A 24604-nucleotide genomic window follows, 5' to 3' on the forward strand; every position below is an offset into this window, starting at 1 on the left:
CCCATGATGTTCAAAATTCTTGGTCTGGTGTATCACTTTTTATAACATAATAATTTTGTTGACTGTACATAAATGTACAGGTAACAATGAGGTACCTTAAAAAGTTGTGTGATCATAAAGGTGATAATGTAATTTAAGGAAAGAAGAGATACAACTTACCTTTGCTATCTGAACCTGTATGTGATGTACTGCCTGCATGGCTGACAAGAGCTGACTCAAAAGCATTAACTGCAGGTGGACATATTATGGATCATCTATAATTATCATTCAGCAAGAAAAAATCTTACCATGACAGTTCTTTGAGAAGACAGCCATGTGAGAAGACAGTGGATCAGCTGCTAAACATGTTGAGGAAATGCTGACTCTCCAGTAGAGTGTGCAGGTAAACAGATCCCATGAACACACCCAGTTCTCAGTGCGAGTTACAACCATGGAGCCACAGCCTTCACCATGACCAAATTCAATCTGTCTGTACATAAAACAAAGTAATTATTAAATTTAAACATGTCTATATAATAAATTTTAAAATACCAAACTTTATAACATATGAGACTAACTTTTTCTGAAAAATGGCAAACAAAAACTTGGTCTATATGTGAACTTATGGTCTCCCATAGGCTAATGAGCCCCCAGTTGCTGTTTCTACAGGCTAAATTCTACTTATAGCCCAACTTCAGAATTATAAATATATTATTGTTTACTAAATCACATTATTACTTTTCATTAATTAAAAAAGGTTTTATTGTAAATATAAAAGTTGGAATTATACCAACTGATAACCTGAGATGATTAACATCTAACAACACCCAACTCTACAGAGGTAAGCAGTAACCATTTCTAAACTCTTTATGTCAATCCTGCAACATTTATCTTATAATTTTTATTAAGAAACATCCTTTATATTTTGAAAGAAACCTAAAATTATGATAACGGTAAATAATGCTGACAGCCATCACTGTGCGTTTGTAATGTCTCACTAGTACATAACATTATCTACCTGTGTGCAACAAAGACTTAAATTCAATTGCCATTTCGTGTTTTTGAAGTGCTTAGTATGAACATCTCAATACGAGTAACGATCATAACAATTACAGCTGAGTGAGTAGTGTACTAACACTTTGTATCTGACTTGACCTTCATTTTAAGAAAACTCTAGCTACAGGCAAAAAATACACTCAAAAGTTTTTTCCTAAATACTCCCTGCTGAAATGTGAGTTCATCTTTTACACCGTACAATATGGCAATTAATTCTTCAGTAGCGCTTATTTAGTTTACAATTATTTTACTCTGTATTTAGTGATAAATACATTAAGCCTCATAATATAAACTATATCTAATTAGAAAATTAAATATATACATACTGTACTATACTTAAAAGAAACCTACGGTATAAACAAAAAGATCCTAAACTCCTGATGAGTGAAACATGGCTTCCACATCATCTAAAAGCTTCACCATCACCACATGGGAATAACTGTGCCCATATTTTATACCTGAACCAATGTATACAATGTCTCATATTTCTGTATAAGCAGTATTGTTTTGAATCCATTAACAATGCTCATAGAGTGAATTCTAACAGTGCAACAGACAGAACCACAAAGACTTATTTCCTTACTTTATTTTCTCAGTGAGATATGGCTGTGACAATGTGCCTTTGAGGTGACAGTTCTCAGGCAGCCAGAATGTAAGAATGCTGCCAAAACCAGCAGCAATGAGTGAGCCATCAGGAGATATACATATTGCTGTTGCTGGTAGGTGCCGGTAAAAGCCTGTGCCAGAGCAACCCCAGGAACTTTTTTTCCCTGTAAAGAGGATTTATTATGTGAATACTGTACATATCAGGAGATACATAACTTTAAGAGATTATTATATATACACAATTACCAAGGATGACCATGCACCTGCAGCACTATCCAGAATTTTATCTTCTCACTTCTCTACTGCATATCATAAAGCTATATATTGAATATGCTGTGTTATGAAGCCAAATGTCAAACACAATGGACTGTAATTTAAACATAAAAGATAAAGGTAGTCTTCAATTTATAAAAGGGTTTTATTCCCCCCAAAATTTTGAAAATATTTTTTTCAAATTTAATTTTTTGGGGTCCCATTCTTTAATTTACCAATAAAAACCCTTAAATTAAATCTTTTATTGCTATTTCCATAATTTTTCTGAAGTAATAGTGAAAACACAATATACTAATCTAAAGTGTTTTTTTTTACGAGTACAGTACTGGTATACTTACTTATTTCATTAACTTTTCGTAGAGCATACCTCCAATTATATGGTATGAGTTAATGCATTACTTGAGTAATATACAGTCGGCCCTTAACATACGCGGGTTTAACATGCACGGATTTGCAAATACGCGGATTGCCACCGGAGGAATATACATTCAAATCGCGCGCGACACCACACACCACACACACACACATCGACCGCCACGCCACCCTGCGTTCCCGCGCTCCCTCAGTCAGTCGGTTTCGCTGTAACCACGCTTGTGTTGACATCAGTATTGTAGTTGTTACTCACATTTACCAATCCCCAAGAGAGCATCAAAGAGCTACAAGAAATAACGCTGGAGAAGTTGGGGGGGAGATGACCAGGTATATTGAGGCACTGAAAAACCTGGCCTATGGTATGGACCCCTCCATGGTGCGTGCCCTGAAATTCATGCAAGGGATGGATGACGTTTTTGCTCCATACAAAAACATCATGGAAGAGATGAAAAAAAAGAGACGACAACTCCCCATCACCATGTTCTTTGATCGCCGAAGGAGAGATACAACACCATCCATCACTGGCGGCAGTGAGGAAGCAGCTGAACCCATCGTCGCCCCCACTTCACCACCCGTTATGGAAACGAGTGACGATGACCCCCTCCTGTCGCCGAGGATAGGTACGGTACAGTAAAGTGAAATTTTTATCTCTTTTTTTTATAGCTTTTCTTGCTATGTTTATTGTTTGCAAAAATGCACAGCACAGTACAGTTCAGTACTGTACATAGGAAGTGGAGGTGCAGTTATTCACAAAACATTTGTGTTTGTTGTCGGCAGGAGTGACGATGTGGAGGCAGAAGGATAGAGCGGGGACGAGTGTTAACGCTCAGGAGGCGGGAACAGGGACGAGTGGATGCCAGCCAGTACATTATTAATTGTTTTTATAGCTCTTTTTGCATTTTAATATTAAATAAAGTGTTTGTAAACATGTACATTGTGTTTTTCTTTACTTAAATAAGGACATGGGGGGGCCAGGGGTGTTTTTAAGGGGGGCAGCAAAAATACGCGGATTCTTAACATTCGCGGGTATCTCTGTTACCTAACCCCCGTGTATGTTAAGGGTCGACTGTACAGTAAACCCTTGTTATTCGCAAGGGATAGGTTCCAAGGAATGGTGCAAACAGCAAACTTATAGTACCTTAGTGCACTACTGTATACCTGTACCAAACAACCGTCCAGCCGTGGCACCACTCATCCCCTCCTTTAACTTGCCTAATAATTTAACTTTCTTTGTGAGACATCACTGACTTCTGCTTCTTACATTTCACTCCACTAGCATCACTCGCACTGACACTAGGCAGTCTTTTAGGGGCCATTTCACACAGAAGCACTACAGTTTTGAGAGTACAACACGAGATACTGTGTGGGGTGACTCGTTGTACTGTGCTGAAAAGCTTGCAAGCTAGCCACCATCTGCTTACAGCGAATCGTCGAAATTGCGAATCGCAAACCCGTGAATGGGAAGGGTTTATTGTAATTATTATAGATGTTGTCTTAGTATTTCATACTATTCACTTTGTTTCCCATCTCATCCAGTTTCTTGTAAGTACAGGAATAAAATTATTACTGTACGGTACTGCATATACTTCACTTGATGTTTCTTATTGACTCAATCTGAGAATGTTTGTACGTGTCAGTACGTATTAATATACATGACTCCATCGACCCTGCCTTGTATCATGAAGGGCAGAATTATTTATTTCAAGATGTTTTAGGTGCAGCTACAGTGTATATTCTTCATGTGAAGAAATCTCATATGAAAAAAAAAACCACACACACACAAACACTTACCATACAAATCAGAAGTATCATTTTCCTTCCAAATCTTTAACTTTCCATCATCTCCACATGAAACACAGAGTGGTGTCTGTCCTGCTGCTGGAGTTGGCTGGAACATGATGCCATTAACAAACTTATCATGTGGCATTTCGATAGAGGTGTTGAGGTACCAGCTGAAGACAAGTTTAGGTGTTAAAGATCTAAACACAGAGGTTGCTCAATATTGTCCAAAATATAAGGCAAATAAAAAATTAATTACATATAAAAATAATATTTAACACTACTGTATATATAGCAACGGACTTATCTTTATTTCATAAGATCATATTCATTAATTTTGAATATGTACAAAATGCAAACATTAAATCAATGAAGTATTAACTGATCCTCCCTTTTGCATAAAGTTATTAAGTGAATTTGAGCTTAAAATGCTGTAGCACCTGTATATCTTATAAATTTAAATACACTGTACAAGAAAAGTGTGTGTGTGTGTGTACAAGTAATAGTAATAATAATTAATGGTTCATTGAAATAATCTTGGCAGCCAAAGGGCTGAAAATATAGTCAACAGTGATGATGAAAGTTACATAATTGGGGAATGGATTACAGCTCCTCTCCGACTTACGACGGGGTTAGGGACCCAAATCCAGGTCGTAAGTCAAAATGGTTGTAAGTCGAAAATGCTTAAATAATACATAGAAAATCTAAAAATGGGTGTCCCTTTTTCTTCTCAGCACCACAAAACTCTCACTTTTAAGCTTGCCAGTCATTTTAAAGTGAATTACAAGTGAAAATTTTGTCAGTACACTGACATTGGGACTCGAAAATACGTAATTTGACAAAATTTTGGTACGACTGAGGCAGGTCGTAAGTGCAGGTGGTCGTAAGCCAAGTAAGTCTTAAGTTGGGGAGGAGCTGTACTTGATTGACAATATACTCGTACAAGTAACATACTATAAGTGGCACAGTAACAATAGAAAAAGCTCTGATGTATATGCAATCGAGAAAGCTGACAAGACAGTGGGTGCTGAGGATCTATAGTGCCTGCAATATCAGCAAAAGCACAGTCAAAAACGAAACTTATGCAGATTCAGCTGGGTATTGGAGTAATAGCAATGGGCCATAACTCATTTAAGGATAGTGGGCTTGTTGACTTTGGCACTGGTGACACATATGAAGTCTTTCAGTTAGCTGGACATCTTGCTTGACTGAGGGAAGCATTAATAATGGAGCAGAAGGGTTTAGTTAGGTCTAGGGAAAACTCCTTGTAGAGTTTCATTAGTAGGTCAATAGGGGTGGTGGGGCACTTGATCCTGAATTTGTCCAGTTGCCTTGCTACTTCAAATTCTTGCACTAAGTCAGTGGGAGAGGGGGTTAGTAGGTATGCAGGAAGATAGGTTGTGTCAAGATGGGGGGAGTGTCAAGCAGTGTCTAACGTATAGTTGCAAATTGACTGTTAGTTTGCTCAGTTGTTACCATTAGTGAAGTGGCTAAGGAAGGGGAGAGGGTGCATCCTGACGAGTCTCTGTATATGATGTCCTTGTCTGTGACTTCAAGCATGAAATATGTTCAGTGATTTTAATAACATAATTGCACTGTTGCTCGGATAGCCATCGCCACACGTTAAACTGAACAGGGAGTATTTCACTAGTGGGTGTATGTCAACATTGGTCATAGCCACTGGTAATGGTTGGCAGCGAGTCAGCGACCCTCCCATGGCTCAGGTCAGCCGTGACACTAGGACCTGTGGACATAACCACAGGCTACTTGTAACGGTTGGCATCGAGTCTTGGCACTGAAATCTGGGCAACCAATCTTTTCCACTGAAGATTGTTACTCAAAATCTTGTTTGTTTTCCTTGGAATAAACCTCTGGATCAAAATGTGCTAACCATTTATAGTAATGATCACTTGAATGTTTGTTGATAAATCCCAGTGCAGTGAATGAAGGGGTAACACAATTGTCCCCTGATCACTTTGGAGCACCAAGAAACACATTTTACTCATATATGTGTGTGTGACCTCACTAACAATGCAATTAAGAAAATCATACTTACTTCTGGTCCTCCTTTGCAAAGTTCCAGAATTTAAGACGGAGTTCTGAAGAGGCTTGCAAATCCTCTCTGTATTCAAAGGTGGCCAGCCAATGCCCATCTTGGGAAATAGCCACCTGCTCCACATCCGTGTTCTGAATTACCTCAAACCTCTCTTGAGTGTAGAAATTATTCATTGTTATATCCAACTGGAAAAAAAAAGAGTATTTTTATTAATCTCCATTATAAGCTGATTATAGAAGGCATTACCAAAATTCCGGACAGTACAGTAAATTATTGTACTAGTAATTAAACAGCTCACAACCCTGGAAATGTATCAGCTAATATCTCTTCAGTATTACAAGACCAGTGTAGGGGAAAACAAGGAAGTAAACCAGGAGGAACTTGAATTGCCTTCGGTATTTAACCCCTTCACTATGGGGACACCACATTTAGTATCATATTTGGCTAATGCCAAACTATTTTATTCAGCCAGAGGGGATCCCATACACAAGGAATTAATGTTGTTCTAATCTGTAATACTGTAATGACAGTCGGCAGTAATCCTTTTTCCTTGCCAGGGTATTATCTACTTTTAGCCCACACAGATTTTCCCCTGGCTTGAAGCAAAATCATTTTCTGGGATACAAAGATGTGCATGAATCCTGTTGAAAATTTGGGGGATTCCTTCTTTCCTAAATTTTGACCTTACTCACTTGAATGAAGAGAAAAGGAGTAAATTTGTAAATAAAGGTTTCCTTAGTTGTGGAGCTGTATCTAAATACTGTACAATGAGTGGAAAGACTCCAGTGTATAACTATATCTTTAACTATACTGAAGTTTCATTTATTTTTACTGTTACACCATTTACTATGATGATATGACTTATGTATAATCATATTCTATGTGCAGTATCTACTATCTTTCCATACCCTCCATTATTGTGAGGGGTGGATGAATGGGTACTGAAACCTCTAAGAAAAAGGTTAGTGTAAGGTACAGTGGTGCAAGGTAAGTGTAGACAGCAACATAAAAGGTCTAAGATAACAAACAGAAATGATGTACCCACAAATATTCTAGTGATAGTACATAATAAATATTAGTTCTACTTGCATGGTAAAGCTGGCTGCTGTGGTGAAAGTCATAAAACTGAACATGACCCATCCTGCCATTTAAGATAATAGCCCTGGTGCGTGGGTCATAAATAATTCCTGCAGGAAAAGAACGGGACCTCTCTATGTTCATTGAGAGACCCTGGATGATCCCCTCAAATCTGAACTCCTTTGAAGAAATCACTGCAATGCCTAAAAAAAAAAAAAAAAAAAAAATTATATATATATATATATATATATATATATATATATATATATATATATATATATATATATATATATATATATATATATATATATATATATATATATATATATATATATATATATATATATATATATATATATATATATATATATATATATATATATATATATATATATATATATATATATATATATATATATATATATATATATATATATATATATATATACTGTATATTATTTATATAGTAAACAGTACTTGTGACGTTTTTAACTTGAGGCTATAACCTCTAGTGTATAATGATCATTAGATAATTATTAAATTTTTCAATTCTAAGAGAAGAATCATATAAATTTAATTTGTTTCATCAAATATGTTTTATGGTTTAATGTCAAACAAAGACAATCAAGCCTGATAGAGGTTGGGTGTAAATGGGACTGCCCAGTATGGGCCAATAGGCTCGCTGCAGTTTCCTCCATTCTTATGTTCTTATGTTGATGAAAACGTAAAAGTTTTCCATGCCCTCACTTAACGGCAGCACTGGCCAGCAACATCTACGCAGATCACTTATGAGTCATGACACCCAGAGTTCTTTTGCCCCATCAGCTCACCTTGAATTTGAACAACTATAGTCCAAGAAGCAGTTCTTTAGACTCAAGGTGAATTATAATTTGTTAAAGTGTTTCGAAATGATGGGATTAGTGTTGAAGTGAAAAAATATAGTCTTCAAGGAAATTCTTTATATTTTAGGGGGCTGCAGTCCCATACCCTGTATTCCCTATTGAAATATATAAAACAATATGATGTGATTCACCATTTCATGGTAATTCTCAGTCCCATTCTTGTGCTATATCAAGGGACCACTGTAATACAGTTATGTCACTCCATAGGTATTATATTGATGGTGCATTAATTATTACTGTTACTGCCACAGTAGGATAAACTAGAAGAGAGAGAGAAAAGGAGACAGGAGAGAGACTGAGTGAGTGTTTACAACGAACTTTGCCGAGGTGTTAAATGTGAAACAGATGGCCCTCGCCTCGGGGTTAACTCGCTCCCTGTGGGGTTCAGAAGATAGTCTCTAGCCGTCCAGTGAGCTAACAAGTCAGGGAGCTAATAAGTCCTACATTAGGCCCGAAACACGTAAGTTTTTATATGGTTTAACATCCTACTCTACTCAAATATATCATATGTAGTTGTTAATAGTGAAGAAACGTACGAGTAAAATTGTTATCTCATATGTTATATATGTAATATGTACTCTGCAGGTTTTGACCGAATAAAGAACAATCGAGTCCTAAATGCAAGGGTCTCATTATCCCACAGACACTCATCGGGTGGTTACAGTCAAAATGTGGGTCCTACAGTCTGCTGATACAGTCTACTGAGAACTGGTGAGTGACTCGACCGTCGTCGGACCTTCAATGGGGCCCTTCCCTCCGGTACCCGACATTACAATTACCTAAACCTATACTTATAATGTACTTCTAAATAAAACTTCTAGATCTGAACAGGTTTTCTTTGGTGCATGAAAAACCAGTGATCAACACATACCATTATCAGAAAGTGAAGCTACTACATAATTGTTCAGTGTATCTGTGGCTATGAACTTGATGCGCATCCCCAGGCGTGGAAGAAAGTAACGCTTCTGTTCAGTGAGTTGCCACTTCACTAGCACACTCTCCCCTCCACCACTATAAAGTACATTTCCTGAAAAAGAAAAAATATACAAGGTATAAATATATAAATGAATAAATAGATAATAAACATATAACAAACAATTAAAGTTTGTGTTTCCAATATACTTTATCTGTGTGATGGAAAAAACTAAAACTAGTTCAGTAATATCCCCAATTAGCTGGAATATTTGATCCCTGGAACTTTCCTTTACCTGGATTTTTATTTGAGTATTCCGAGAAAATTCCATTCATTCTGGGAAGTCAAACAAATTTCCAAGAGATTGCCAACATTTGTCAAACCCGTGGGTGGGTAAACTCAATATGTGTGTGCTATGATTGGGTACTACTGTCATGTGATTGCATGGGATGCATTATGATTGGCTGATGTATATTTCGGTCTATCTCTTCACTCTAGCATCATGACACTGTTCATTTTTTGCTACCATTGTACAAGCTTGTTCATTCGCTCACTGTTGATTTTGCAAATGATCTATGTTATGAAGTAGTACTGTACTGTACATTACTGTACCAGGATACAATCAGCCAAGAATACTGTTAAGACGTAAAAAGTGAATACAGTTACGTATACAGCACTATACTGTACACTCTGTAAATGAGAAGTACTGTACATACAGTACTGTATATAGCAGAGTGGACAGTGTTTACCCTTTAGGTTAGTGTGTAGAGGGTGTATGTATAGTATACTCGTACAGTGTGTGTACAATTCCTCCTTCATGGAGAAGGAGAGGAGAGTAACAGTTAGCAACACCTGCTACAGTAGATGGTACAGGATAAAGGTAAGCCATCCTGCATCATATCACCATTTGGCCAGCCTGCATCACAAGCTCAAGACAACAGCATCTGCTGGTGAGTACAGTATAGTGTACATATATACAGTACAGTAGTATACTGTAATTTGTTTATTTTCAATATACTGTACATGTACAGTAATGTTTGTATAAATAAATACCAATGTGTCTGTCTGACTGCAGTTAATTCCCTATAACAACGGTGCTCCATCCCAGATGCATAGTTTAGAAGTAGAAACATTCACCAATACCTGGAAAATTCTGTGGATGTGAGATTTTTTCCAGCTAATGGGGAGATTACTTATACATCACCTCCCACTGAAGTAGAGATTAATTCAACTAACCTGTGAAAGAAAATGCAAGATCAACCACTGGCAGCATGTGCCAGTGGAGTTCCATTTTTGTAGGTGTGGCGGATGCAAACTCATACCAAAGAACAATACGTCCTGTAATGTCCCCAGTTGCTATCACATCTTGAGTAGGATGAAAGGCCAGACAAGTCAGGAAGCGAGTGTCAACCAGATGCCTGAAAAAAGACCATAAAATAAAAAATATATTTTATAAAAAATTAATTTCTGAACAGAAAATGATATACTGTACAGTACAGTACAGTACAGTACTTCTATGAAAAATGTAAGTGTACATTTGAGTTTTGTTATTTCATGGTTGTATTAATCATTTTTTTTAACAATAACCATTACGTACATGAAAAAGTTAATACTGTAACCCCCTTGAAATATTATGTTAACAAAAAACACCCAAAAATCCCTAGCATAACAGAAATCTTGATCTTCTATAAAAATAATCATAACACAAAACTATCCAAACTTAATTCACTTTTAAATAGAATACAAGAACTGAAAATATGAATTCTATCTGGCCCTATGCCCCACCTGAACAAAGAACAAGAATAGGCTTTATATTGAGTTCAAGCACAATAAGAAACCAACCTGGTGTTTTCATCAAAAAGTTTAATGATGATTCAAAGCCTTTCCCTTCAGCCTCAAATAATTGTAAATAACAACAACTAACCTTGCAAACTGATTAGTGTATGATCGCATTTAAGCAGTTTTATTTAAATAACATCAAGAACTGCAGTACAGTAGTTTCTGCTAATAATCCCAGCTGGGTGAACAGTGAAGTGATATGAAGCATATGCAGGTTGAGGATATGATCAAGCATGGGTGGAAGTACAGAATCTACTGTACCTCATTGTTGTCTTAGCCCTTTTCTGTCAAAATCTAAATTGGAACTGTATACAGTACTACAGTATATTCTCCAAGCAATCCATCGTCCCTTTGTTATGAGGTTCCTGTACCCCCTTCATCTACTCCTCACAATAACAAGGGAAGAATGGATAATACAGTAAAATACAGTTAAATTTTTACCTTCTCCGCTTACAATCTTGAAGTTTGACACCCACACCATAAATGACGAGTCCCTCTGGTGACAGATGTGCTAGGTAATCCCCAGAATTTGAAACTGAAAACTACAGTACATATTCAGAAATACACACACACATATATATATATATATATATATATATATATATATATATATATATATATATATATATATATATATATATATATATATATATATATATATATATATATATATATATATATATATATATATATATACACATGTATAAAAATGTCTCTTAAGTTTTTGTATTGTCATAAAGCAACATTGCCCTGGGATGTATAATCCATTAAAAGGTCATAAGTAATCTAAGAAAGTGTTTGTTACCTGGCCTGGACCCAGCAATACATCTGGAGAAACAACAGAATGTTTAATGGTGTCGAGAGGAGGAAACATGTACTTGAGCAAATATCCTTTTTGTGTCTCATTGTCACGTTGATGTACTGCAAACAATATTTTAAGCTTAGCACAGAAATGGAAGGATACAACCTTTGACTTGAGTTTTTTTTCATTCCTGATCAAGGCAAACTTCTGCAAAAAAAACAAAACAGAAAATACTGCATTATCAAAACTATTTTAATTTCTTAATCATAAGAAAATATCAATGATCATCTTACATAGCTATGTATTATCTGTAATTACTGTACAGTACTTACTTGTATTTCCTCATTTCTATTTTCATTATGTAAATCCCAGAAACACACAACACCGTTCTCATCACATGACACATACTGGTCATCTACAATCCCGGATGGCATCACACCAATGACCTGAAGATACACAAAGTTCAACAGATTAAAGATACATATTGGTAATAATAATGACAGTAGTACAGTACAACCATACATGATGTGTAAAACCCATTTGTTTTGAGGCTGTTACTCTATAAACCTCATTTCATTTTGCCAAGGAAATTACTGTACTACTCAGAAGACCTATTTTTACTATGCCTTGATGTTAATCTATATTTCACCTACCATACTTCCCCTTGGGAAGTTATTCACATTGTACAGTACTCCAAAAATCATGTCACATGCCCCCATGCAGTGATTCAGACTTCCACTCTACATGATAATATTTAACTGAACATCAATAAAATTCAATGAAATTTTAATAAGCAATATTTTCAAAAACATTATGGCATAGAATGCACTCCCATACCTTAATAAAATCTGGGTGATTTACCTTTGTTACCTTTTGTACTAAGAAGCAGCCAGGGAGGCAACTTGCCTGGAACCTCTTGTTCCAGTTAATGTAATGTAACCTCATCACGACTGAGAACAGCATGCCATTTGCCTAATAACCCTGTATAAGAGGTTTCCAAGTTTGCATGGATTAGCTGTGATTACCCAACAGCAATCTCATGTTTGCTATTAGGCAAATCTAAAGCAAATTTTACAGATGGATGCCCTTCCTATCACCAACCCACTTTTACAGAGTGGGAACTGGGCATTGTATGTAGGACTTCCAAGTGACCTCTTAGATTACAAGGCAGAATTGCTACTTCCTGAGGTACAGTAATGAAAGATTACCCACCTACCTGCAAATATTTATATTTTTTTACTGTGGCACAACTCAAGGACCATCAGTCCCCTACAGCCACTTCTGGAGCTTGACCAGCATGGTAAATAAAATATACAGTAAGTAAAAGTATAAGTGAATGAAAAGAGAATGTGTTTTTTCTTTCAGTTCTGGCTACCCTGGAATAATGCACAGTCTCTGTTTGTTTATCTTTTTACAAAATGTATCTACAGTTTTCAAGGCAGAGTTTAAATTTGGCACTGATAGGTGAATACACCCCAGAAGTACTAATAGGTGGGACTTCGGGGTCAGCCCTACCTTTCTCTCAAATGTGGAACCTATTAAAATAAATAAATAAATAAATAAATAAATAAATTATAAGGGGAAGTTGACCCTGTAGTGTACAGTACAGGAGGCCCCCAAGTTCACGGATTTTTACTTGGCGGATGACACCCTGGATGTACCCAAGAATGTCTGTGGGTAGTTTTAAAGTTGCCGGCATTTTCGCAGCTGGGACAAGGAGCCATTCGTTCTAGAGACAGCAATTTCCTTTACCTGTATTGTAAACATGTGTGAGTGTAGACACACACACGCACACACAAAACACCAACCTGGTCTCGTGGCTCACTGATTTCCTGAGTGAGCATCGTCAGGCAGTGAGGTACCAGGGTTCTGTCTCCACATTCCTACACCTCACCTCTATCGGACACTCCTCACAGGTGGAAGTAAGTAGATGAATGCACTGTGGGGGTTACAGTGGACAACACCTCACCGGACTACTCATCGCTACAAGGCACCCTGGACAGGCTACAGGCATGGATTACGGAGAACAAGGTTACCATCAATCACACCAAAACCGTAGTTATGCACTTCAATATCGCCACCACTCCAGTGCAAGCCCCAGCAGTCACAGTGGGTGCCCATCCTCTCCAGTTAGTGCAGTCTGCCAAACTCCTGGGTGTAACTATAGACCACAAACTGGACTGGAAGGCTCATGTAAACAACACAATCAAGGTAGCCTCGTACCGACTCTACATGCTACGAAGACTCAGGTCACTTGGGGCACCCACGCCAGAGCTGAGGAGAATCTACAATGCATTTATTCTCCCCAAACTAATGTATGCGTCACCAGCCTGGTCGTCTTCTCTCAACTCTACCCAACAACGTCAGCTAGAGAAAGTACAGAAGAGGGCCTGCAGAATCATGCTCGGCACAGACTACTCGGGCTACAACAATGCTCTCTCCACCCTGGAAATGCCATCCCACAGAGACCTCCACCACCACGCACTAGTAGGATTTGGCAGTGGACTACTGCACCATCCTTGTCATCGCCACCTACTGCCACTGGCAGTCCCCCGCCCACCTCTAGCAGTCTGCCACTACAACAAAATTCAGCCCATAAGAGCCTGCACTGATATAAGAACAGCGCCATCCCATCTGTTGTTAAAATAATAAACAGCTCCTGATTTATGTACTGTACAACCCTTTAAATGTATTGAATGTATATTATGATGTCTAAATCACATGTAAGTTTGTATATTTTCAGTCACCGGCTGCAACTTTATTAATAAACCGTTTATTATTATTATTATTAAAACACATACAAATAAAAAATAATGGGAAAATACTCTCACAAATAATCAGAAAGAAATTTATTAAAAACGTGACAGTCTACCCTAAAATTTGTGTGTGTGTGTTTACACACACATATATAATACTACAGGTAAAAGAAATAACTGTCCTAATGGCAAACACATAAAGGGAATATACATGTCTTTGTACACAGTAAAAATGTTCCCTTCGCAAATGTTATTCGTGGATTTGGCAATTTGTGGCCATTTGTGGGGGAGATTAGCCATGCAGGGGTTGATGCCCCACTTTAAAGTGATAATATAGCTGATATAGTGTAATAGATGTAGTGAAGTGGACATAGTTGAGATGATAGTGCAGTGGATGCTATGTAAATACAGGTAATACCATAGTGTAGTGGATGTACCAGGTATGTGTAAATTGTGTAGTGGATGCAATGTAGCTGACAGTGTAGTCATGGGCACTGGGTATAGAACATCCCTTAAAAAAACAAAACACAATCCAGGTTCCCCATCTAGTAATAAATAAAATAAATATTATAACAGCAAGATGGCCATGAATTTTGCAAAATGGCTGATGTTTGAAAAATTACATGACCAGGAGCACTAAACCTTCATGATATTAAAGGAGAGTGGACTAAATGTATAACCTTGGGGTAGCTTTTGTTAGGTTAAAATAGGTCCTACTAGTTTGTGATACCTCTAAAAAATTAACTGGTTTTATTAGTCCATCTTTAGAATTTTTTCTAAACATTGGCCATTTTGTATAATGTTAATAGAAGTAAGATTTAAGTCAAGTGAAGCTCAAAATGATGATTGACCACTGACCTTGGCCTCATGGTGGATAAACTCTTTTAAAAGGTTTCCAGTGGTAGTCCCAAATACTTTGATATTTCTCTCTGATGCTGTCAATAAAAATCTGTAAAAAAAGAAAACAAAATTCTGCAACAGTAATAAATTACTACAGTATTTAACTACTGTAATGTATTTTAAGTACAGTACTATAAGGAAATGCTACTCAAAGGTGAAAACATTAATATTTAGAAACACATGGTAATTCGGCTAATATGACCTTTATTCTCAGCGCTGATGTATATTTATGGAGATATGACAATGGTTTTTCACAAAGTAAGCAAGGCTTTGAAAATGAAAGAAAATGAGGGATTAAGACACACACACAAAAAAAAAAAAATATTCAGAACCTGACCTAACCAATTGTAATACAGTAGAGTACTGTACTCATTTTTACATAAATCTTACCTTATTTAACTGATGGAGGAGCACATAATATATATATATTTTTTTCATTTCAAAGAAAACAAGACGCGTTTACTTTTTCTGTACGTGATATAGACAAGATCATGTTACAACAACTGTGACAGATTTTAAGTTCACTAAAACCACTTTTGCAGGATTTATATTCAATTCTCATTCACTTGAGCTTCAGAATGATCAGCTTTGACCAATCAAAGGACAGTACTTTTTCTCACGAGAATTACATATGCACAAAAACTTCATCTAGAAGTGGCCTTTCATTCCCGTTATTGCTTCCTTGTGTGAAAGATACTCTACGACTGAAAGGAAAACCATTCAGTACGTTCTTGAGAATAACGAAGCTGCAATTGACATTTTCAAGACATATGGTATATTAAATACTTCAGTTCAGTTAAGACTGAAAACCCCTAAAAGTGTTAGATTCAGAACAAAAATGTTGCATATGATTACCTTGGTTGTGTACAAAAACAAGAAGAGAATCACTTATTGCCCCTCAATCCATTAAATAAGATAAGCTTCTTTATTACTGTACAGTATTCGTCACTTTAGATTAGGTCAGATTTTCAAAGGTTTGAGTTTTTTCCTAGTGATTTAACACTACATTTTCCTTAGTAATCCTGCAGCAGATGGGTAACACCAAAATGAGTTGTTCAATTTCGTTCATTTTTCCACAGATGTTCTTTGGATGATAGAAAGTACAGTGATCCCTCAGTTAATGAGCACCTCGGTTAACGAGATTTCGGTTAATGAGTTACCTTCCATAAGATTCTTAACTTCGGTTAACGAGCAATCCCTCGATTAACGAGTTTTTTACGAGCCGACCTCAACATGTTTTCGCTTGCTTTTGGCGGTCCACCAGCTGTAGTATTGGTCCGCCAATACAGTAATCGGTTCTAGGGCTTAAATTCCTTACTATTTTAGTAAATATCAAGAAGTTTATACTATTCAATAATTTTAAAAGTTTTATATTAAATTTTTTAGTCATTTTAACAATTATTGAACATAATTGAAGTATAGTAAGCTAGTTTTTTGCACGCCACACAGCCTGTCAACACACCATACAGGCGTCAGTCTCTGTGTCTTTTCAGTGGAGGTAACATCTTGCTCTTGACTCTCTTCAACTAAATGCTTTTTTCTGTGTTTCTAAGCAAATTATTGGTCAATTTGAAATTTATTTTACATATTAACAATATATAATGCAGTGCAGTGTTGATTTAAAGAAAATAATCTTGAATTACACCAAGAGAACTAACATTTTATGGGTGAAATGGCGCCATGGGGTGAAGTCTCTTCCATCCCAATGCCTTCTCTTCTCCCCCACCCCCATTCTCATTCCCATCATCATCATCCAGGAGCCTTCTACATACACACCTCAAAGTAAGTGTAATACCTTTTTTGTTGATTTTAGGCAATTTTTCCATGAGCTGGAACCAATTACCCAAAAACCCATTGAAACAATGGTTTCGGTTAACGAGCAACCTTCTTGAACGAATTGTGCTCGTTAACCAAGGGACCACTGTAATAAATATGATACGAAAATGCACAGAACCCAATAGAACCTGACCTAACCAAGCAAAGAGGCCTACCAAACTTTACTAAACTTCCTAGCAGGGGGGGGGGCCTCCACCCCAGGACCCCCACCATATTAAACAGAAAGTACTTATTTTGATATGTGGAACCAATGAAAGTAACCTTGTTGAAGCTCGGACTGAGTAGGTCGGTTGTAAAAACACATATGAAACAGTGATTTGGCATACTTTTTGGAGGAGTATTTACAGTAAATTAATTTCTTCACGTACAAAACACGTAGAGGCATCACTTTAGTGTCATATGATAATTTGTTCACGTTGTTGTACCTTGCAGTTTTCCTCATCCTTCATATCCTGCCCGCTGTAAGTGATTTATGATCCTAGGTAGAGAATATATATTTATGTAAATATTCTCTGTGTGGGCTGAGTTGGTTATTTTAGATGGGCTGAGTTGGAGGTACACCATTTAGATAGCCAACCTAACCTAACATAATGTAGCCTAAACTAACCTAATGTAACCTAAACTAACCAAGGTAAATTTTTACTTTAGGACATTAGTCCCTAGGGGTTGACAAATATGTTTTTCCAGTGTATTTTGGTGTGCTTTAAACAAATCTAATCTTCATTTTTGGCGGAAATTGCTAGTTTTTGCCCCCCCCCCCCAACTATAATGAGGAAGAGCATGGGAAATCGGGGTTTTTGGGTGGGGTAGAAAACAAAAACGAGTCATCTGACCTAACCTAACCTAACCCAACTCCTAGCTGGGGGGCTCCATCCCCGGACACCCCGGCAGGCCTAACCTGACCCCTAGCCGGGGGCAGACCCTCGGTAGGCGTTAGCTTAAACTAACCTAAATGTTTCAGTAGTTAAAAACTTTGGGGTGCGTCATGTTCGAAAATACAATACCTGTACAGTACCTTAGTTAGAAGTGGAAGGACCAGGGATACGTAAGAATTGGATAGAATGATCGTCTTTCTCATAAAACTTGGAAATAAACTTAAAATAATCATAGGAGCACAAACGACAACCAACCTCTACCACAGCCATTGTGAAACTGATCACTGAAATTAAAACCATACCCAGGCTGCTCCCTTTGAGAAAAATCAAATGCGATTGGTTGAAAAAAATGCGTGATGAAATCGATACCTCATTGGTCGCGACTGGATGATGTCAGTCAACATTGCGCATGCGTGATGCGACGATAACTGAAAACTACTTAAAATTAATTAAAAGCAATTGTGTCGTTATTATCCATTTCCGCCATGTATATATGGGGATCAAAATGGCCAGAATAGCGAGATCTAAATGTTTCAGTAGTTTATAACTTTCGAGGGAGCAATGTTCAGAAGTAAAATAATACCATAACCTAATGTAACCTAACCTAAGGTAGCCACCCTAAAAGAAAGGGACGAGACCCACCCTTTCTTGTGGAGGTTAAATTCCTACGATTTCCTGGATGACCGAAATTAAAATAATACCCATTCTGGTGCCAATACATGTCTAGTACGACTACACAACAAAAATTCAGAGCTATAGCCTCTTATAGATTCAATTTTACTGTTCTACCTAACCGAAGAAAGTAAAATGAAGTAGTCTAGCAGCGCTGTCATCTGGGAGCCAATAAACCCATCATTAACTTACTTGGAGTCTGTAGATATTAAGGGTTTAATGTTCACTAGTGGCCCCCCGGCTGTTTGAACTGAGTGGATTAATCTCTTGTCATCAACACTAACACATGGCTTAACGTCCACGTCCATGGTGGCGACCTGTACACCTTATATTAGGGTTACATACTATGACAAGTTTTTAATAAATTTTATATAATTTAAATATATATGATAAGATAAATGCTGTCATAGAAATATTATTACATTTTAATATTATAAAATAATTAAAATCATGGTAATATTTGTAATATGATCAAAATATATGTTTATATTGGAAGTAGTAAATATAAAGGTTGTGTTGATGTTGTGGTTGAGGGACTACAGCACCTCGCCCTGATGATGGCACCACTAACGGTGATACAGTCCATTGGTAGATGTAGATATATTTGATATTATTATCTTTTCGGTCATCCATTGAATTTTAGGATTTGAAGGTAATAATGTACTGTAGGGGTATCGAGATATTAATGTTGTCTAGCACTCAGGATGGAAGGAAACTCTAAGGTGGTTTTCTTGTATAATATAAGTTATATGATAGACAGTCTGGTGCTGGAGGTGCTGTGTGGTGAGGGGCTGCACGGTAGAGACGTTCAGTGAGTAGCGTGTTGAAGGAGGTAGATGTGCAGGAGCTTTGTTAGAGAAGATGTTGCCTGTTGCTGGCCTCCTGGTTGAATAAATGCTGGACAGCTAGGAGCTTGCTGGAGGAGGTGTTGCTTGTTCAGGAAGATGGGCAGAATGAGAGTTGGTTGGTGAGGAAGCTCAGAGAAGGACAGCTGGTGGGTCGCCATGCTCACTGGCGGGAGTGAGGGCCGCCAGGCAGCGGCGGAGGAGGAACGAAGGGAGCCAGGCAGCGGCGGCGGAGGAGGTGTTGCTTGTTGTAGAAGAATGGTCAGAATGAATCTCAATGGAGAGACAGCTTATATACCCAGCAGCAGCCGCCAGTCCTCTATGAATCATGTTGGGAAAACCCGAGAAGTCGCCGGTGACTAGTTCCGTTGCTAAGATACGGTAACATCTGGTTGGTTGCTAGGGAGGCGGTAGCAGGTGGTGGCAGCTACGCAGTTTGTAGGGGAGACGTCCACTACAACCTAAACAATAATTTTACCATATATGTATATCCTTTTTATTAAATATTAGTACAGTAATGTGTGCTTTTGGTGCTTGTGTTGATGGTGGGCGGACGTTTGGGCCACAACATTTGTACGTTTAGACCACGAGCTATATGTAGGGTGGACGTTTGGGCCATAGACCAAAAATCTCCGGTAAAGCTGGAGGAGATGGTTAGCAGTATAAATTACGGAAATTATTAGCAACATACCTGTTGCAGGCTTTTCATAGAAAATTATAAATATGCCACAGTTTTGGTTAATACGTACTGTAGATGTTGGCAACTTCTAAATATTTACCGTTCTAATACATTACTATATTGTATCTCCCTTACATTCAATTGACCCAAGAAATTAATATGAAAGTGAATTCAAAACACATCAAAATATACAGCAAAGATATAATTTTGTCCAAAAGAGTCGTGGGTGGTCTTAAAATGAATATTAACTAACAAAACTTCAAAGCTTGCCGAGTGTTCATTCAGAGGACGATAGATTAATGGAAGAGTCACCCATCCCAATTGTTCCTCCCCCAAACTTTTTGGGACTCTATATGAAGTAAAAAATTAAGTTATTTTCTACGAAAAAATAACCTCAAGTTTCTGTTTATGTACAAGGCCGCTGTGTATATCACGTGAAGAAGATAGCCGCTCCAGGGAACTGGAGAATTGCCCAAATTATAAAAATTTTCACGTTATAATTGTAATAACTCCGAATTAAGAGCAGCATTTGCCCCCAAACATGAGAATAAATATCCCAAGTATTAAATTAAGGGCAGTCCTAAAACAAATATTAACCATTACTTCTCCTTGTGTTGGTGCGTGGCATCATAAAAAAATGGCCCAGGTTCATGTTTTGAATGTCTCTTTGCAATCTGCCTTATTTTGTCTTATCTGAAGAGTTGTTAGTCCTCCTCTGATAATTGAGATGATATAGTTCTGGAATCATCTTGGTCACTCTGTGTTGCACCTTTTCTAGGGATGTTAGATATTTCTGGAGGTAGGTTTTCCATATTTGTACAGTATATGGGATGTACAATGAAAGACAAAAGTCGTGTCGTTAAATTTGGTGAAAACATGTGCTGAAGGGCTAAACTTTTGGTGCCGCTCTGCCTTGTGGTAGGGGCTCTCATAATGTTTCATGAGTTATATTTAATCTTCGGACAAAACCGCGACGTGACTTTTGTCTTTGATTGTACAGTACATGATATTCAAAAAGTTGAAGGAGCACTTACCAGCTTTCTACCTATTCTTGCCGTTGGTCTGTTCTTTGTTACTTTGTTATGAACTTAAAGTAAATGTGCAAGAGGAGACCTGCTGTGTTTGGCAAGAATGAACTGGATAACACACTTCCATAGTGGTGAAAAATACATGCATTACTTCTTTATACCACCAACTCCTCCATATCCAGTGTTTATGATTGGAATTTTTTTAAAGTAACTGGATGAAAATTGGGTGTATAGTTAACAATAGCTAATAGGTTTTGTATGGAGATTTAAAACATATGATTGTCATGGGATTAACAGAAGATCAACCAATAAACTTTATGAATGACTTATAAGGAGTTTTTATGCCTATTTAATGAAATGTTTATAATAAAACTTTAGTAATGTACACTTAGCATATCAACACTTAAATATTCCAGGCACAAAACCTTCTGACATGAACTGAATACCTGTATATGGTACAGTATTTATAGATACAGTAATTGTCAAATCTATTCTCTGAGATAATATGTGTATTTTAATGGCCTTTACCAACTAGGATTCCTCTTCTGACAGGTTCAGTGTCAGTGGTGTCTCCTAGAATATGGTCACTGTAGACACATGATAAAAGTTCCATGAAGCTGAGATACTGGACAAGAAAGGTCCTCTTCATGACAAAGTTCAAGTGTGACTTCATCATTAAAGAAGAAAGACCTGTGAATTGATTGGAAACAGATAACCCCTATGAAAATTTCACAAAGAGGTGAAGAATAATATAGGTTTTAGACATCTTTAATTCTTTAGAAAATAGCAGAAGAAAAGGCAATTCAAATGGCAGTTTGCATTAGTAAGTTTTCTGTTTATTACAAAGCTCTTTTGGTATATACTGTACTGTATATATACCATATGCAGGGGTTATAAATTTTAAACTGATTGTAAATGTTTGACCTTGTTTAAAATGTATAGATTTTTTTAATGTATACTACTGTACACTGAATCTCATAAAATTGTAATTAATTTGTTCAGAAAAGCCTGACAACCTCAGTATAGCCCCTGCGTACGGTAGTTTTGTTTACCATGTCAGGTTTTATTGTGACATATTATACGAGTTTAAGAACAAATGATGAGAGAATTTGAATAAGAAACTAATTCATTTATTAAGCAAAGTCAGGTACCCTGTACTTGTAATGCAATCTTATACAGTACAGTAATCCCGTGTTTTTTGCGGGAATTACGTTCCTGAAACCCCCGCGAAAAGCCAAAACTGCGAATACTTTTTTAGGAATTACTGTACCTGTGGCCACCAAACAGCTCAGGTAGATCATGCACTTAACCACGCCATGCTCTCCACTCACGGCCCAGTGGTCACACTGATCCACTGTACTGGCATTTACTAACATCATTATTTGAAACCAATCATATTGTAGTATAATAGTGGAAAAACGTAAACACAGTTATATACAAACAAAAATTATTTACAAGTAAATAAAAAATGTTATATTTCGCTGAGATCGGCAACACCCGCATTACCAGCCTCTCCCTGCTGTCCTGGCGTCTGCCCGCCCTCACGCAGTCACGCCAGCCAGCCAGTCCTCTTCCACCCACATTCCTCCACTTGAAGACTTGTATTCTGACAAAAGACACAAATGAATTGTCAGTCTTCACCACATCTCGAGCCATAGCTCATACCACCTCTGAGCTTGTCCAATAAAACTGTTTTTTTCCGTTAAGTTCATCACTATTCTTGATCTCTTGGTCACTTTAGAGTCTTTGCTAGTAATATTTGCCTTTGATGAGGCTGGCTTACGTCCCGGAGCCATATGGAATGCACGTGGGAGGACAAACAGAAGAGGTAATCACAGTATCGTTCACAGTACGGTAGGCACGTGTGGACAGAGGCTTCTCGGAGCAGCGGGTGTCTGAGGCGGGAAAGGGTGGCATCTGTTTGCCGCACCGCACAGGGAAATATCGAAAATGGCGCAAAATTGAACCCGTGTAGGCCCGCGTAAAACGAGAAACCCGTAAATGAAATAACAGAACATATGGGATTAATTGAAATAGAGACCGGGCCGACCCCCAAACTCCACTTTTTCCGACACAATACATACCTTGTAGTCAAAATAACATCTTAATTTTATGATAGTCACACACAATTAATAATTAAGATAAATATCAATAATATTAGGTTTTTTAACACTTACGTTAGTAGAAAAGATGGCTGGGCACACGGGGATGGGAGGTTGGTTCCGAGGCAGAGGGCAGATTATTGGCCCTCACCTGTATCAATTGTATCACTATCCACCACAGAGGCTTACAGGGCCTCTTTGTCAAACCCCTCAAAGTCCATATCCTCACTATCACTGACTTGGGCCAGTTGTAGTGGGTGGCAGGTGAAGAACTCGGTAATGTTTTGATGACTGGGCGACCTAGTGCGCACCCTGCCCGCGCCGCTTCCGCGTAAATGACCAAATTTACTGCGTAATTAAAGCATTTCATTCTGGCAAGGCACCGCGTAAATGACCAAACGTGTAAACAAAAGCCGCGTAAATGCAGACTATACTGTATATATATATATATATATATATATATATATATATATATATATATATATATATATATATATATATATATATATATATATATATATATATATATATATATATATATATATATATATATATATATATATATATATATATAATTTTTTAGTAAAAAGAAACGCGAATGGTCAAAACCGTGACAAAAAACCTGCGGAAAACACGGAATTACTGTACAGTTCAATATAATTATAGATTGTATTATGTTGTATTGTACAGTACTTTACTATGTGTTGCTTATGTGATTATGTCTGATTTACCTCTGGTTTTTATACAGTATTTTAAATGCAAGAGTGGAAGAATGTTAAAATACTATGAATACTGAGAATGAACATGAAATGCACACAAGGATGTCTATTTAGGTTGAAACATTGAGGTGAGATCAGTTGAGTTGATGTTTTAAAATTTCCTTTATGGAAAAACTTTTTCTCGTTCAGACTAAAGGGATTTTAAAACACAGATACAGAAGTCTATGTCTTAATACTGCATTATTTTTATTAATAGTAAACTCGTTCTTTTTTCTTAAAAGGGTTTAGTGTTCGTATAGGACTATGAAAAGACACATGTATGAGTTGTTGGTTTTTAGTATACATGAAACTGGATATTTTGTTGTTTCTGAGCCATTTTTTATCAGTGATTTGTTTTATCTATTTTGTATTTGATAGGAGAATGGTACTGTACTACCCTTGGAAACATATTACAGTATATAAATGATTTGTTTGACAATTTATCATCTCACCTTGAAACAATGAAACTGATGAGAAGGCATCTAGCATCAGCTGAATG

At 37.2% G+C, this 24604-nt stretch overlaps 2 protein-coding genes across 8 annotated transcripts in view; one reads left to right on the forward strand and one right to left on the reverse strand.

The window, feature by feature from the left end:
- LOC121867183 (WD repeat-containing protein 75-like) overlaps positions 1–19022 on the reverse strand; it is a 24396-nt gene extending 5374 nt beyond the window's left edge. The window contains exons 1-12 of the mRNA XM_042366976.1: positions 18886–19022; positions 15269–15359; positions 11987–12100; positions 11658–11861; positions 11294–11394; positions 10250–10431; positions 8972–9127; positions 7211–7401; positions 6122–6306; positions 4078–4238; positions 1619–1805; positions 288–469 (exon numbers count right to left, since the gene is read on the reverse strand). Coding sequence (XP_042222910.1) covers positions 288–469; positions 1619–1805; positions 4078–4238; positions 6122–6306; positions 7211–7401; positions 8972–9127; positions 10250–10431; positions 11294–11394; positions 11658–11861; positions 11987–12100; positions 15269–15359; positions 18886–19001 — 1870 coding nt within the window. The 5' untranslated portion in view covers positions 19002–19022. The remainder of the gene's footprint in view (positions 1–287; positions 470–1618; positions 1806–4077; positions 4239–6121; positions 6307–7210; positions 7402–8971; positions 9128–10249; positions 10432–11293; positions 11395–11657; positions 11862–11986; positions 12101–15268; positions 15360–18885) is intronic.
- A 131-nt stretch (positions 19023–19153) lies between these two features.
- LOC121867185 (tRNA pseudouridine synthase A-like) overlaps positions 19154–24604 on the forward strand; it is a 30793-nt gene continuing 25342 nt past the window's right edge. For 2 of the 7 annotated variants that reach the window (XM_042366982.1, XM_042366983.1), the window contains exon 1: positions 19154–19281. In XM_042366982.1, the coding sequence (XP_042222916.1) occupies positions 19161–19281 (121 nt within the window). In that variant the 5' untranslated portion in view covers positions 19154–19160. Of the gene's footprint in view, positions 19346–21797; positions 22069–24604 lie in introns of all 7 variants that reach the window. The other 5 variants (XM_042366988.1, XM_042366984.1, XM_042366986.1 and 2 more) reach the window with 5 other exon arrangements.

The sequence above is a fragment of the Homarus americanus genome, unplaced genomic scaffold (genome assembly GCF_018991925.1).
Source record: "Homarus americanus isolate GMGI-L3 unplaced genomic scaffold, GMGI_Hamer_2.0 scaffold6317, whole genome shotgun sequence".
NCBI classification, from domain to species: Eukaryota; Metazoa; Arthropoda; class Malacostraca; order Decapoda; family Nephropidae; genus Homarus; species Homarus americanus.